General features: G+C 40.0%; 2 protein-coding genes across 3 annotated transcripts; both read right to left on the reverse strand.

The window, feature by feature from the left end:
* Positions 1-58: 58 nt before the first annotated feature.
* acat1 (acetyl-CoA acetyltransferase 1) lies at positions 59-8,327 on the reverse strand. Of its 2 annotated transcripts, XM_028032110.1 has the most exons (13): positions 7,067-7,327; positions 6,965-7,021; positions 5,936-5,983; positions 5,692-5,809; positions 5,099-5,194; positions 4,497-4,597; positions 4,192-4,335; positions 3,965-4,115; positions 3,786-3,881; positions 3,099-3,212; positions 2,948-3,012; positions 2,240-2,397; positions 59-1,738 (listed from the first exon to the last, which is right to left on the reverse strand). In XM_028032110.1, the coding sequence occupies exons 1-13, from the start codon at positions 7,283-7,285 to the stop codon at positions 1,618-1,620; spliced, it is 1,488 nt and encodes a 495-aa protein (XP_027887911.1). In that variant the 5' UTR covers positions 7,286-7,327; the 3' UTR covers positions 59-1,617. The 2 variants fall into 2 exon arrangements, with proteins under 2 accessions (XP_027887911.1, XP_027887912.1); XM_028032111.1 differs by lacking the exons at positions 6,965-7,021; positions 7,067-7,327 and adding an exon at positions 8,175-8,327.
* Positions 8,328-10,763: 2,436 nt separating this feature from the next.
* On the reverse strand, positions 10,764-14,892 carry LOC114152677 (matrix metalloproteinase-18-like). The gene is given in 11 exon segments (XM_028030622.1): positions 10,764-11,016; positions 11,377-11,474; positions 11,582-11,744; positions 11,832-11,965; positions 12,076-12,322; positions 13,445-13,606; positions 13,705-13,833; positions 14,061-14,209; positions 14,298-14,513; positions 14,515-14,543; positions 14,622-14,892. Coding segments are annotated over 11 exon segments (1,530 nt in total). The 5' UTR covers positions 14,721-14,892; the 3' UTR covers positions 10,764-10,912.
* Between the last annotated feature and the right edge of the window lie 602 nt (positions 14,893-15,494).

Consider the following 15,494-nt stretch of genomic DNA (forward strand, 5'->3'; position numbering starts at 1 on the left):
AAGATCAATTATTTTAATGTTTAAATAGTCAGTTGAAGCTGAGGTGTGGTGCTGATTATTAACATGAGACAGTTTTATTCACTAAAACAATGGTTTGATAAAGTATTCATACCTCTTGAACTCTTAAATGTTATTACAGTACAACAACAAACTCCAAATTCGATCCAATTCGATTCGAGCCAATAAAAAGCGGCAAACTATGCAACTGTGTCATCGATCAAAAGGATTCATGAAGTTCAATTAATGTGGTCATTCATTAATAATAATTTCATTTATAAAGAATTTTCTAGAAGCAGAACAGTTTACAGGAGGTAAAATCCATAATAAGAGATACAGAATGAAAGCAGATAAGAATCGATCAGTAAATAATAAAAAAACTCTTAAAAGTACAATTTCAACAAATGACAGAACAGCAAAAATAATCAGCTCCATAACCAACCAAACATGGTCAAATAATGTTTATGGTCATATATGAGCAGCTGCTGCTCGTGTTCTCACTAAAACCAAGAAGATAACAGAGAGCATCATCCCAGTTTTAAAATCATTACACTGTAGCTCAGAGAAGACTTTAAAATACTTTTATAAATGGCTTGTTGATGTTTGTTGCCTGTCTTTCCCCTTCCTCTAGTTACCAGCCTTCCTGTCTTAATAAAACTTAAATAATACTTCTATTAGTTTATAACCAAACAGCTTAGCACCAAATACATAAAGGATTTGTTGTGTCAACCTTCTAGACTACTCAGGCCTTCTGGTTCTAGCGGAGAAAGTCATGACTGTGTGAAACCCAGCGGTGGACAGTATTTACTTGAATACTGTACTTAATTACACTTTTGTTGAGTATCTTTAATTTGGCCATTTATTTTTCAGGCAACTTATGATTTTCATTCCTCTACATTTCAAGGGGAAATATTGTACTTTAGACTCATTTGTAGGTAGTTTGTTACTTCTGTTATAGGAGGATTTATTCTTTGGACTCCAGATATCACAAATGGACCCAGATGTCAAACAATTCAACTTAATACTTTCTCACAGGAAGGCCAGTTACTTATGTAATGGAATCAGGTTGGTATAACAGTTTATACTTACATATTTGAGCTTGTAAAGAAAAAAAACTTTTAAAAACAACCTTACATTTTCATTCCCCTTTTTCTGTTGAGAACCAATTTGATCACATCTTCTCGTTTTATATGTTCCATCCAAACTGCTTAGTCTCTGGCACATAATTAGCTGAAACGTGTAAAAAAAAAAAAAAAAAAACTCGCTGCAGCCTCTAGTGGCAGGCTTATGAATTACATCATGAGTACCTTTAAGTTTCTTCTTGAAGGTTAAACCAGCACTGCAGTCAATAACCACACAGCACTTTGAAAAACTATTTAATCACATCCTTTCACAGCTTAAATATCAATATGTGATTTTGACAAGACATTCCGTCAAACAAGGGAGTGTTTGGAACGTTGGAGTCATGACAATATCAGAGTGTTACGTTTTGTTTGATTAAGGCCCCTGGAACTAAAGTTGTAACAAATGAACTCTCTACAGTCACGTTGATGTCCTAACCACTTGGAGCAACCGGCAACCACACGATGTAAAAGCAGGAAAAACGCTCAGCTTGTTTTCCTACAACTTCTGGATGAGGATGGAAGATGCTCCGCCTCCTCCGTTGCAGATTCCTGCGAGTCCATACTGACCAGACTTCAGGTTGTGCACCATGTGACCCACGATCCTTGCCCCAGACATCCTGAAAAATTCAAGCAGGTTAGGTTTGCTGGTTTTGTAAATGCAAAAGGAAGACTTTTCTTCAGTCTCAAAAGGTTTGATTATCAAAAATAGACAAAATGTTCCTTCTTTGATCAGCAAGTTTGAGAGTTTAACAGAAGCCGTCATCGTATTTTGAATGAAAAGCAGAACTCCAGGCTAACGAGTTGGTACAATACTGCCATCTTGTGGTGACATCAAAACATGACAATTAAGTTGCCATAAAAAAAACAAAAGAAACCCCAAATACAATTAAAAATGTTCCATTCTGGAAACTGTGGATGGGATATAAAACTATCAGTATGATTTAGCTGTCAACTGAGAATTATCTCATCAGTTTCTTCTCCTTTACAATATAAACATATCAACAGAAGGTGAACAGATCCTAAGGTTGGTGTTCTGTAGAACCAGAAGCTGGTTTACTGTCTTGTACACATCCTGGATCACCATCCCCACCGTTGCACTTTTCTGTTTGACCTCTTACCCAATCGGGTGTCCCAAAGACACAGCTCCTCCGTTGACGTTGACTTTTGCCGGGTCGATGTCGAGCATTTTGATGTTGGCCAGCACGACCACGCTGAAGGCTTCGTTGATCTCCCACATGGCGATGTCCTCCTTCTTCAGGCCAGCTGCGTCCAGAACCTGCAACCACAGGAGTACATTTTCTGTATAAAGTTGCATAATGATTTTTCTCTCAGTTTAATTTTGAATCTGACAAATCATGTTCTCTTTTGCAAGTTTGTCTATTTAGTACAGATTTACAGTGAATACATAAACATCCAGTTTACGTATAGAAATATAAAAGGCAATTCTATCCAATCGTTTGAACAAATTTCATCTCAAATGCAAACAGTTAAATTTGATCCAAGTCATCATTCAATAAAATCAAATGTTTTCTTATTTTTAAAAGCCTGTTTGAAATAAATCAAATCATTTTCTTGGCTTCCTTCGTCTTGCTATGATCTTGTGACGATGCTGTTGGCTCCTGTTGGTCAATAACTTTAAAAATCGAACCACAGACGGCGGCGTCCATCATTACTAACATAAACAGTGCGCTGCTGTTTGATTGCTACGTTCTTCTTCTGCTCATGCAGACTTTGAGGTCGTAAACCGTTCAAAAAGAACGGTCGCGCTTAAATACTGGAATGAATGCACTAGAAAATGAGATTAGCTAACTCCACCTTCCACCCACCTTTGGGACAGCGTACGCCGGAGCGATTGGGAAGTCAATGGGTGCGACAGCCGCATCAGCGAAAGCTATGAAGCAAGAAGAATAAATCGTGGATCATCAGAGCTGCGAGTTCGATGGATAATCCCTTCAACTCGCTGCGTTTGGCACCTACAGACGATCCTGGCCAGCGGCGTGACATTGAGTCTCTTTGCGGCGTCTGCCGTCATCAGAACGAGAGCGGCTGCTCCGTCGTTCAGTGTGCTGGCGTTAGCTGCCGTCACCGTGCCTGAAAAGAAGCAGGACTTATTAAAGCTTCAGTATGTAGCTTTTCTAAAAATATGTTTTTTTTCTTATTTGTTAAAATTATCCTTATGTTGTGACAGGATGAGACAAAGAATCGGTGGAAAAATTTAGCTACTCCTTGCTATTGCCGTCTGAAGAAATGCACTGCTCCCGGTCAACAACCAATCAGAACCAGGAGGAGGGACTTAGAGCTGCCAGTCAACTTTGTGAACGCACTGCTAAATGCACTTGCAACAGAAAAACAACTTACTGTTACAGGAAAAACCATTTCCATTTCCTGTAACAGGAAGCCATGCTAACTAGCCTTGGCATCCACAACAGGCTCTGCTGATATAGAGAAGCTATAGTGGAGAGGCACACACACATACATGACTGACAGTGCTAACACCCAGCTCCTGACTCTGATTTTACAAATATGTAAAAAAATATTTTTTTATAGAAGTTACATACTGCAGCTTCAAATGAATGAAGTCCAACTGATCAGCAGTCTGAATATTAACCAGTCAGCCAAAATCAGGCCTGTTCTGCCTATACACATATCGGTTATGATCTTTACCGTTCTCTTTCTGGAAGACTGCCTTCAGTTTGGGCACTTTGCTGAAGTCCACCCTCCTCCACTCCTCGTCCTCGGACACCACCACGTCTGGTTTCCCTACAGAACCACAGAAACATCAGCCCAGTGGAACTTAACCGCTACGTCCTGCCGAGAGCAGCGCTCTCTGGGCGCTCCTGCACCTCTCTGTGGAATGCTGACTGGGACGATCTCCTTGGCCAGCACGCCGGACTCGTGCGCCGCTTTGCTGCGGCTGTAGGAGCTGATGGCGTAGGCGTCCTGCTCCTCTCTGCTGATCTTGCACTGCTTCGCCGTGTTCTCTGCACAGTTGCCCTGTGGAAGTAGCACACGGCAGTGTTGTGGTGCTGCAAAAAACCACAGATTGAGACGATTTTGCTCCAACATTTACCATGTGGAACTTGTTGTAGACGTCTGTGAGGCCGTCCTTGACAATGAGGTCCTCCATCCTCACGCCTCCGTAGGGTGGTGTCTCTCTGGCCATGACGTACGGCACGTTGGACATGCTCTCCATGCCTCCTGCCACCATAACATCCTGAACACACACACACGTTTTTATTCTGAAAGTCTGCAAAGGAGTCACAATCTTGTTGCAGAACATTAGATAGTGAAGCTGAAGCTCTAAAGAAAACAAACAAAACAAAAAGAAAATGTGGTAAAAGTGGACTTTGTTGCTTTTAGCCTCACTTGTATTACCTGATGTCCACACATTAGACTCTGTGCCGCCAACATGATGGACTTCATCCCAGAAGCACACACTTTGTTGATGGTTGTTGCCGGTGTCCCAATGGTCAAACCTGGAACAAAAACGTGAAAAAAATTTCATTTCCATCAGCTTAATAAACTCAGCTAGTGGTGTGTCCTTTGATTTTGAATATTGGTCGATATCTGTACCTGATCCGATACTTCAAAAATACATTTAAAAAATGAAAAGTGAATAAACAGATTTAGGATATCCTGTATTTTTTTTTCTTATATCCACCTTATTTATCATTTAACTACACCGAGGCTGTGTAAGTCAGAGGCAAGTACTTTTTTTTAACTGAGCAAGTTTCGGTAAAAGAACAAAAACATTGAGCAACATGAAAAGTTATATTTACTGTAATCTAACTCATCGGGATGTATCACAAAGATAAAAATAGAAACTATATAAAATTTGACAAAAAAAAAATACTGCAGAGTAAGGGCACAATTTCAACATCTAAACTGGACAGTTATTAAAAATAACTCAAGTCTTTTTTCTCCTTCACTTTAATTTTGTTCTTAGTTTTATAAGAAAAGCACCAACATGACCTTACCTGCCCCCAGCAGGGCCTGTCGTGTGGGAGCCTGACCCTCCGCCGCCTGAAGCACGTTGCCCATGTAAACTTCCTTCACCTCTTCAGGAGAAATTCCTAAGGAAACAAAGTCAACTCATCATCTTGTTTCAATTGAGCAATCTTTGTTTCACTTTAAAATAAAAACAAAAAACATACACCAAATTTTGGCGCAAACTTTCATTCTCCTGTTCTGGTAAAGCTTAGACCTACCCATATAGATTTTAATCGGTTCTGCTTTCTGTTGGGGAACAATAATTTACAAAGATGTAAAACAGTGTTCTTTATTGCTTGTCATTTAGATTAAAAGCAAAGGGAGACAGATGTTACAGTAAAACATCTGTTACATATTTAAAACAATGCACACAATGCTAATGCCGCTTGTAGTCATCTGACTTGACTTGAAATAAACGAGCAAATGTTTATAATCCAAAAGTTTGGTCAGGTAACAAAAAATTAACTTTTTTTGTTTTTGTCATAGTAATGATCCCTGTTCGTTTACAAAGGTTTTTAGCAAACCTCTCACAAACGCATGTCAAATCAGGCTTTAGACGGAACCAACTGTGTGGACACACCTGCTTTCTCTATGGCTCCTTTAATAGCAACAGAGCCCAGTTTGGTGGCAGGAACTGCTGCCAGGCTGCCTCTGAAGGAGCCCATTGGAGTACGCACCGCGCTGACGATGACAACTTCCTGTAAACATGCGATTTTTTTTGTTTTATTCTTTTTTTTTTTTTTTTACATAAAACTGACAGACCGTTTTATGTTAAAAATGTGATCCAAACACAGCTTGTTTACGATGCTTATAGGGGTACTTACATTAAGCGAAGGCCGTGATGTGTAGGTTCTGGCAAAGTAACTGTGAGCCTACAATGACAAGACCGTAGAAAATATGACAATTCAAATAATTCATGAAGGATGCATTTGAAGACTTGTTTTGTAAAAGTGAGGTTGCAAACATAAAAAAATGGCTGCTCTAAGGCTTTACTCAGGTGAACTAAGGCGACTTGGGACATGTGCGAACTTTTTGTCAGATAAGCCAAAATAGTGATAAAAAAAAACAAACAAAAACAACATTATAAAATCCAAAATCACAAAAAAAAATTACTGCTCAAAAATTAACTAATTATGCAATATTTTTACTTAAAAGCAAAGTAATCAGATTTTTTTTTAGAAGTGATGTTGCGCTAAACTTAAAAAGGAGCTAATAAAAAACCCCCATCCAGTTTGCAAATTCTTTTAGGACACCGTTGCAAGGTTAAGAAGATGATAGAAAATTTAGTCTATTCTCAGCTATAACAAGATTTGGGTCTCTGAAAACAAACGCTTTATTTGGTCAGGCTAAATAAAATTTATTTATAGCTGGTTTGGCTGCACTAAAGTCTGTCTTTGACTAAAAATTGGTGTAGAAATCTCATCTTATGATACAAAAAAAACGAAAGTAAAATGATTTAAAAATGCAAATATTTTGTGCTGTACCAGTTATTTTGTTTTTGTGGACTTGTTCAGGGTCTCAAACATAAAAACAAGTGTGTTTCTTTAGATCCGCAACAAGTTGCTCTGAATTTTCCAAGTTTTGTTTTTGGGCTCAAATCGCCTTTATTGAGCAGTAAACAAACAGAAGGGGAAGACATGCAGCAAATGGGCCGACACCGGGAATCGAACCCAGGACAACTGAGTCGAGGACTACATACTGCGCTCTAAAATATATGGGACTAATACAAACTTGCTGATGGAGGCCGTCTCTGCATGCAAACGAATGGGCAATATCAGAATCTGAAAACATTTCACGGAACACGTCTCCAACTCATTCTTTTTATTTTTATGACTGGAGTTTTCTCACAATACCTCTGTTTTCAGAGGAGGCGTGACGCCGAACAATGTCCGGAACTGTGGCGCTGCTGTCTCGGTTGTTGATATCGGGGCTGGAGAGACGAGAGTGGAACAGAACTGGGGAAAACCTTCTGTTTGTTGGCAGCTTGATTTTGCCCTTTTGTGTCTCATGCTTCGCATGTGCGACTCCACTGCCTTGATTCCCATCGTTCCGAGTTTGAAAAATTTCTTGCACAAAATACAACGTGCTACGTACATATTCGCTGGTACCGGTCGCAGCCATGTTGAAAAATTTTGGTTGAACAGCCAATTTTCGTTGAATTTACACTTTCCCATCTGGTCCTGGATAAAAACAATCACTGCTCCTGCTACAAGAGCGATGTGCATCGGCTCTGAGAGTCCCGCCCGCAACAACATCGCTTTTATTGGTTCCGCTATCGGGATCGCGTGACGTTACAAGGAGAGGCATTAGGTAAACCATTGGAGAAAAAAAAGTCAAGTTATTTTAATATTTGAGACGACTTAAAAAAATTAAATCCAATTTACGACATGTTAACATTTTAATATCAATTACGGGTTTATTTTTAAATTGATGAACCGCGGGAAACCTGGCACTTAAGATTTATCTCTGTAATCCTTTAGCACAATTTAAATCACATTTTCTGGCGGGTCAAATTTGTACCATTCTTCACCTGTAATCTGGGGCCAGAGTGGGTAAAAGGTGATCCAGATTTACTAAATACTATGAAATATCCCTTTGTCAAGAGCCACACGGGAAGCTTAGAATGGAACTCCAACTTTACCCGTTGTATTACTGAGGTCAAAACTTATTAATAGAAGCAATGCTGTAGCTTTGGATAAAATGCATGACGGTTGTGCCATAAAGCTAGCAGCAGAAACTACAAACAAGTAAAAGCAGCTCTGCAGCCCCATTGCAAAGTAATGCTAAGTTTAATGCTAAGTAAGTGGACAGTGGCAGTTTACTTATTAATTGCTTATTAATTGTTTTTATGAGTGCTATGATTCACGGTGAGCCCAAATAACACAATGACCCTCTCTGCTGCTGTCAGACTGTCAAAGTTTGGCCAAGGACGCTTCTCAAACAGTAAACACTTAGCACAGCTGCTCCAAGTTACGGCCTTCTGTTGCCATAGAGGTGCTAAAATGACTTTATTTTTGGCTAATATGCGCTAAACTTTACCGTCATTCTCACACTGTGACTTACCAGGCGCCTACACGTCCGAGCCTGCACGGTTAACAGTCTGCCGGGGGACATTTTAGCCTCCAAGACAAAACAAAGCAGGAGAGTTTCACCTTCAAGCAGCACACTGCAAAGGGTTAAGAAAACACCAGCCAGTACAGAGAGGGGTGTGTTTCGAAGACGTCATCAGTTGCTTGGCATTATGGTTGTTGTAGTTTAATCACAGTTTGTTTAGTTAGATATTTTACTCTATAGCACGAAGGAAACAAAAGAATGAAAAGAAATAAAAAGAGGTAAGATGAGAAATAGGGGTCCATTTTACTGAAACATACACAATATAATTGCTTATATTTTATTTTGGTTTTCAGGTGAACTCTTCCGCAAGCTTTTTATGAGAAGCTCAATTCGTCAGCTCTGCAGGCTTTTTCCCCCCAAGATTTTTTAATGAGGAAAATCCTATTTTTTCTTAGATGTTGCCAGACTTATTGTGTTTTTTTTTGTTTGTTTGTTTTGTTGTTTTTTGTCAAGAAGACCTTATTCAGCAATTGACAGGTGGGCACCTGTGTGGTGTTTTTCTGTTCCAGAGGTTTACAACTTTCATGATCCAAAGAGTAATTCTTTCCCTCAGTCCAACTAACTAAAACTCTTTTAGAGCCGTAAATGTTACATGACCCTTCGAAAAAAGACAAAAAAGAGAAGCAGCATTCAGCTTGCACCACAAATCTGGAACAAACTTTCAGAAAACTGTAAAACAGCTGAAACACTGACTTCCTTTAAATCTCGACTATAAACCCACCTGTTTAGAGTTGTATTTGAAACGTAATCAATTACGAATTTAACGATGGCGCTTGACTTAATGTCATGTTTTGATTGTTCACTCTATGTTGCATGACTTTGTGTTTTTGTTTGTTGTCTTGTTGCTGAAATGTGCTATACAAATGAAATTTGATTGATTGATTGATTGAACCTATAATTTTCTATTTCTACAACAGCTGTCATTTGTAAAACCAATCATTTTATTTCTGATTTTATGTTCTAAAGTAAAAATAAAAACAAAGACAATATACACATTGTCTCCTTTGAGCTGTAGATATTTGCTGAAAATTATGTAAAAAAAATTTTTTTGTCAACCTATAAAAAGTATTAATGGCAATTATCTGTAATGGAAATTCATTGTAATTATTACATGAAAAAGCATTTTTTAAAACTGCATCTTTTATTATTTTATGTTTAAAAACATCAACTGGTTCTTTATCATTTTTAGCCAAAGTTATTAAGTCCCCATTTTGAAGCTACAAAGAGTCACTTGTGGCTCCCAAACCCTGTTCTATTAAATCTTTTTTTTCTACTACATTGGTAGTTTCTATACCAAAACAATCTTCCAAAAAAAGAATTGTAATGGTATTTTTCTCCACTGCATGATTTACAGCATTATTGTATATTTAGCAAAAGACATGCAGACATTTTTTCTCGTCTTCTCTCCAAACAAACCAAGGAAAATGTGATTTTCTAGTGCGCGGAAACAATCAGTTTTTACCATGTGTCTCAACCTTTAAAATCCTGAGTGAAATACAGAACAGGGGCTCAACAACCCAGCTATAAGTAGTTCATCAAAGTGTTATGGGCTCTTCTTCGTTGGTAGTGGTATTCTGTTTGTCTTGAGCCGGAGGGAAAGTACAGGTGACCTAGAAAGGGTCAGACGCATCATTGGCATTGTGTTGAGCCACTGCATGATTTTTTTAGAGTGACTGACCTTTAACCGAGCATTTACCTCTGTTCTCAAAAGCAGCATCCACTGTTTGACCAATCCCAGGCAGATGCCTGTGGATGGGTTTGGGGTAGCCAAAGTTAGTTGGAATTGGGAAAAATTTATTGTCTCCAGTTGTTAATAATAGTCAATAATTTTCAGGATTGCCCTGTTTAGAAAACAGCAGTAAGTTAAGATTATGGTATTTCCTTCTTTTTGAGCAGCAACTTTCCCTTTTTTTTAAGCTTGTGATTAAAACAAAAAAAGGTGCTTTTTTGCGATTAAAACAAAAAACACCTTTTTCTTGTGGGGACGCCTCCACCGATCTAGGGAAAGAGAAATGCTTTGGAGTGAATTACAGAGGGAGCTGTGAGACCAAAAAATGTGACAGAACCTTTCTGCTGAAGCCGTTGTTTCATCTGTTGACTCATTTGATATTTACCTAAAACTGTTCAAACTGGCGCTGAATTCTTTGGAAGGCATCACATCTTATATTTCCATCATTTCGTAATTTACCAGCTGCACATTGGTGAACATGACGAAGACTTGTACATACACGGCAGTGCTTCTCAAACATCTGTCTTCATCTTGATCCATGTCAGATTTCTAATCTTGTGGGTGTTTTATTGGAAATTTCTGTGAAACACCAACGCAAAGTAGTGCGATGTTGTCAAGTGTAAGAAAAAGGATATATTTTACTTTAATTTTTTACAAATAAAATGGTTTGTATTTGCTTTTAGCTCATTCTGCTGATACCCTAAATAAAAATGTAGGAATGTTCTTGTGAAAAGAAAACATGACCATAAAATGTTGAATGATAATTCTTTATTCACACATTCATTGGACAAATAATGTTTTCAGCTCCATCTAAATGATGACATTTTTATTTTTTTTGGTTATTTTTTTTTAATTCAGAAGAGTGTATGCCTAAATTTTATCCCACCACCTCTACATTAAATACATTCTTAGATAAGATGAAAAGCTACGTAATGCCAAAATAAAGTAATCCCTTAAGCTAATTACAGCCAAGCAGGTAGGTGTTCTTCAGCACACGTAGCAACTTCCCGCTCAACAGGTCATACATGTACATGTAGAGGCCACTGTAGATGTGAGCATAACCTGAAAAACAGAGACTAAGGGTTAGACTCTTTGATGAATGGGAATAAGACCTAATCCATCAGACTCCGATGTACGGATAAGCAGGTACATCCAATGGCTGGATAGATGGATGCCTTGTATGTCCATATTTAGTATTAAAGTTGAAATGCTAAAAACTGCTGACATGGCCGAATGAGTCAACGGTTCCTGTCAGTCATGTTTAAAGTTTAAATATTGGGCATTGTGGTCATCATGACCAATATTGAGCAGGAGTTTCTGCTCAGTTGATGAGCAGAAACTTGACAAATGAGCATTTGTACAAGCTAGCATTTGAAGTAAAGCTAATATTCCCTTAGATGTTAATGCCAATGCTATATTCACCTTCTTTCTCGGTGGCTGCTGCCACCTTGTTGCTCATTCCGGAAAACGTCTGTCTCACCCAGGAAAATGATTCCACAGCCTTTCTGCTTTCATCAAAACTGAAGCAACAACAACAACAAAAATAAAACAAAAATTATAGATGCATAAAACCAGGGCAAATAAATGATCCATGTTGTAAATGGAGATCAGTGCACATCTGACTCACGTTAAGTAGAAGTAGCCCCCCCAGAACAGATAGGTTTTTCCAGACCGAGCATCTTGAAAAGCAGCGTCGACTTTTGTCAAAAAACTTGGCAGACCGAATTCAGAGAGGGACTTTGGGTAGCCCGGTACCGGCTGGGTTCCAGAGAAGGCCCATACGTTAGAACCTTTAAACAAAACAGTGGCATCAAAGAATGACTAATGCTAAATGTGAAATAGGTCTGATCCGGTGAATGACTAGGGAGGAATATTACCTTTGAAAAGTAAGACGTTGCCAGTCCTTGGGTTCTCGTAAGCAGCATCAACGCTTGTTGGGGCGTTGGGCCAGAAGCTTGAGATAAGACTTTTTTGGGGCGTGCTGCTCTGGGAGCTGCTGTGCCACAAGTAACTGAGAGCAGATATGAACATAAGCATTAGGTGCTAATGCTAAGGAACAATAAACTTCAAAATTTTGATTTAGATGTCAGCATTTTGCCATGGGGGATGAATGTGTAATACCTGTCCTTGAAGAAAAACATTTCTCCTTTCAAGGTGGTGACCGCATCAAACTCCACAGGTGAGCTGCAGACATCAGGGATGGTGGGAGCCTGAGTTGTAGTTGCTCTGGGATCTCCAGAAGGTTTTGAACCTGTTGTAGTTGCTGCGGTACCTCCAGAAGGATTTGAACCTGTTGTAGTTGCTGCGGTACCTCCAGAAGGATTTGAACCTGTTGTAGTTGCTGCGGTACCTCCAGAAGGATTTGAACCTGTTGTAGTTGCTGCGGTACTTCCAGAAGGTGTTGAACCTGTTGTAGTTGCTGCGGTACCTCCAGAAGGATTTGAACCTGTTGTAGTTGCTGCGGTACCTCCAGAAGGATTTGAACCTGTTGTAGTTGCTGCGGTACCTCCAGAAGGATTTGAACCTGTTGTAGTTGCTGCGGTACCTCCAGAAGGATTTGAACCTGTTGTAGTTGCTGCGGTACTTCCAGAAGGTGTTGAACCTGTTGTAGTTGCTGCGGTACCTCCAGAAGGATTTGAACCTGTTGTAGTTGCTGCGGTACCTCCAGAAGGATTTGAACCTGTTGTAGTTGCTGCGGTACCTCCAGAAGGATTTGAACCTGTTGTAGTTGCTGCGGTACCTCCAGAAGGATTTGAACCTGTTGTAGTTGCTGCGGTACCTCCAGAAGGTGTTGAACCTGTTGTAGTTGCTGCGGTACCTCCAGAAGGATTTGAACCTGTTGTAGTTGCTGCGGTACCTCCAGAAGGATTTGAACCTGTTGTAGTTGCTGCGGTACCTCCAGAAGGATTTGAACCTGTTGTAGTTGCTGCGGTACCTCCAGAAGGATTTGAACCTGTTGTAGTTGCTGCGGTACCTCCAGAAGGTTTTGAACCTGTTGTAGTTGCTGCGGTACCTCCAGAAGGATTTGAACCTGTTGTAGTTGCTGCAGTACCTCCAGAAGGATTTGAACCTGTTGTAGTTGCTGCGGTACCTCCAGAAGGATTTGAACCTGTTGTAGTTGCTGCGGTACCTCCAGAAGGATTTGAACCTGTTGTAGTTGCTGTGGTACCTCCAGAAGGATTTGAACCTGTTGTAGTTGCTGCGGTACCTCCAGAAGGATTTGAACCTGTTGTAGTTGCTGCAGTACCTCCAGAAGGATTTGAACCTGTTGTAGTTGCTGCGGTACCTCCAGAAGGATTTGAACCTGTTGTAGTTATTGTGATAACTCCAGAAGGATTTGAACCTAGAGGTGAAAAATTTCAGCACAATTTAAATTCATAATTTCTTGTTCACAGAATAAGGTATAATCAGCATCTTTTTTTTTTTTTTTTACAAGATTCTTAACAATGGTTTGAACTTTCCCCAGAGATGTAATTGTTTAAGCACTAACCATAAAGCGACTGGATGCCTCTGACATCATCTTGGGGCAGAACAAAGGTGTTGGGGTCTTTGTAAGAGTACAGAGGGTACATGAGAGCAGCGCGATTGTCAGAGTGGGACAAGCCCAGAGAGTGGCCGAACTCATGGGCAGCAACCAGGAAGAGGACGTAGCCTAAAGCAGAAAAGTACATAATGAAACGGTCATCTTGGCCAATTTCTACAAAGAAAACAAAATCCCTTCCCAAAATGATGTATAAATGACCAACTTACCTTTGCTTGAACGAAATGTGAAGGTCTCATCGTCGTCAAAGTGAGCGTCTCCTCCGATGTCAGGAGAAGGAGCAAAGGCGTGGGCAAGAGTACTGCCAGGCCCGTCAAAGGGGTAATTATCACCGTGTGCTGTTCGCAAAAAGTGTCTGATTAGTTTGCAAACCTTTTTCGATACAACCTTTTCAAACATGTTTAATGTTTCAACAATGAAGTGACTGAATCATTGTTGTGAATAGTAGTACACAGCAAAGTCTGCAAAGAACTTTTGCTGTTTTAGTTTCTCCCTTTTCATGGAGCCACTAAGGATGCAATCTTACTGCCGGTGAGACTCTACAAGAAAATTTGCTTCCACTCACATCGGCGAGCAAAGGAGATCATGATGTCAGCCGTGCCACTGGTAAGTTTTGTGAACCTCAGAGGAGTGACTTTGGCCCAAACCTCTAGAGCTCTTCGAATGGAGTCATCCACCTCTGCCTGAGACATGTCTGGGGTGTAATTCACAAACCTGTTTTACAAAAACAACAGTCAACCACATCAGCACCATAGCTGGGTATGACATATTTTACTGTACAGGTCCTCTTCAGACCATCCACCTGTATGTGATGGTGTTTTTTTTCCATTTGAGGCCGTCTCCAAAAGTCGAATATCGGGCAATGTTTTCATCTGCGACTCCACAGCGGGGCTTCTTCATCACCTCCACGGTGTCGTTATCCAGAGTCCCCGTTATCTGGAGACCAAAGAATTTCTGCATCTCACTCAGCTTCTTGCTCATTGGGTTGGCTCCTTTCCGAGATAACGGCTCTTTCTCCTGTCAGGTTGAAGAATCTCTTCAGGTAACCCTGTTAAAGGAGACAGCACAACTCAATGTGAAGTCAATGAAACTTAAGGAATTATCCAGGACAGAAAACAAAACATACCTTTGCAAAGCTTTCATCTTGCACTGTTACTTTGGAGACAGGCACACAGCAGACTGCGGCTGCAAAGCTTAGTAGCACGTAGACACCAAAAGACTTCATCCTTCTTTCCTGAGTTGGTTTGTAGTGATACCCACTGAAGTCAGCTGTTATATAGGGTGGATGGTTTGGAGAGTAGGCAGGTTAAGCAACCATCCTCTTGGGACAGAGACACGGGAAACATTGCATGGATGAAAAGGGATCAATGGATCAGAGGAGAGGAAGATAAGTCCAGAAAAAACCTCTGTAATTAGGACAAGACGTCAAATGACAGAGGCATGACAAGACTGATTGCTAAAGTAAATATAATGCCATAATTAAGTCAGTTAAATAGTATTGTGAAACAGCCAGTAATTTGTACTGTATAGATTTCCTTTAAATATTAATATTGATGACTTGAATACATTTTACTTTGATTTTAGTTTGTATTTGAATATGTTTCTAATTAAAATCACTGGTTATTTATACCAAAGGCATCGCCTCCATAGCTACGTTACATTGACCTCTGTTTGCCCTTCCTTGAACACCCTGTTGTTTTGTAACATGTTTTGCGCTGTTGACATGCTAACCTGGAAACACACCATTAATGCATCACAAAAGCCTGTCTTTGTGTCAGCTGCTCTTTTAATCGTCTGCTCCATGCAGGTCGATGCCGGGAATCCAAAGATCTTCACTCACAAAAGTCTACTCCAGCCCTGAGGCTCCTGGCTCTGCCGAAAAGTCACTGATGGAGTCGGAGTGCTAATCTGTACAAGCTGGGTCATGCCGTGAACAAAAGCAGCCCTACTGTCTACACATTTTAAAGTTTACCATAAGTCAAACCACAATTTGAGTCCT

The sequence above is a fragment of the Xiphophorus couchianus genome, chromosome 11, assembly GCF_001444195.1.
Source record: "Xiphophorus couchianus chromosome 11, X_couchianus-1.0, whole genome shotgun sequence".
Lineage (NCBI taxonomy): Eukaryota > Metazoa > Chordata > Actinopteri > Cyprinodontiformes > Poeciliidae > Xiphophorus > Xiphophorus couchianus.

What these genes read in the sequence shown, in the direction of transcription:
- acat1 (XM_028032110.1), bottom strand. Translation starts at nt 7,285, where the DNA reads ATGGGAAAGTGTAAATTCAACGAAAATTGGCTGTTCAACCAAAATTTT. An exon ending in CATCACGGCCTTCGCTTAAT is followed by an intron (nt 5,810 to 5,935) that starts GTAAGTACCCCT and finishes GCATGTTTACAG; the next exon opens with GAAGTTGTCATCGTCAGCGC. An exon ending in CGGCGTACGCTGTCCCAAAG is followed by an intron (nt 2,398 to 2,947) that starts GTGGGTGGAAGG and finishes CTGTGGTTGCAG; the next exon opens with GTTCTGGACGCAGCTGGCCT.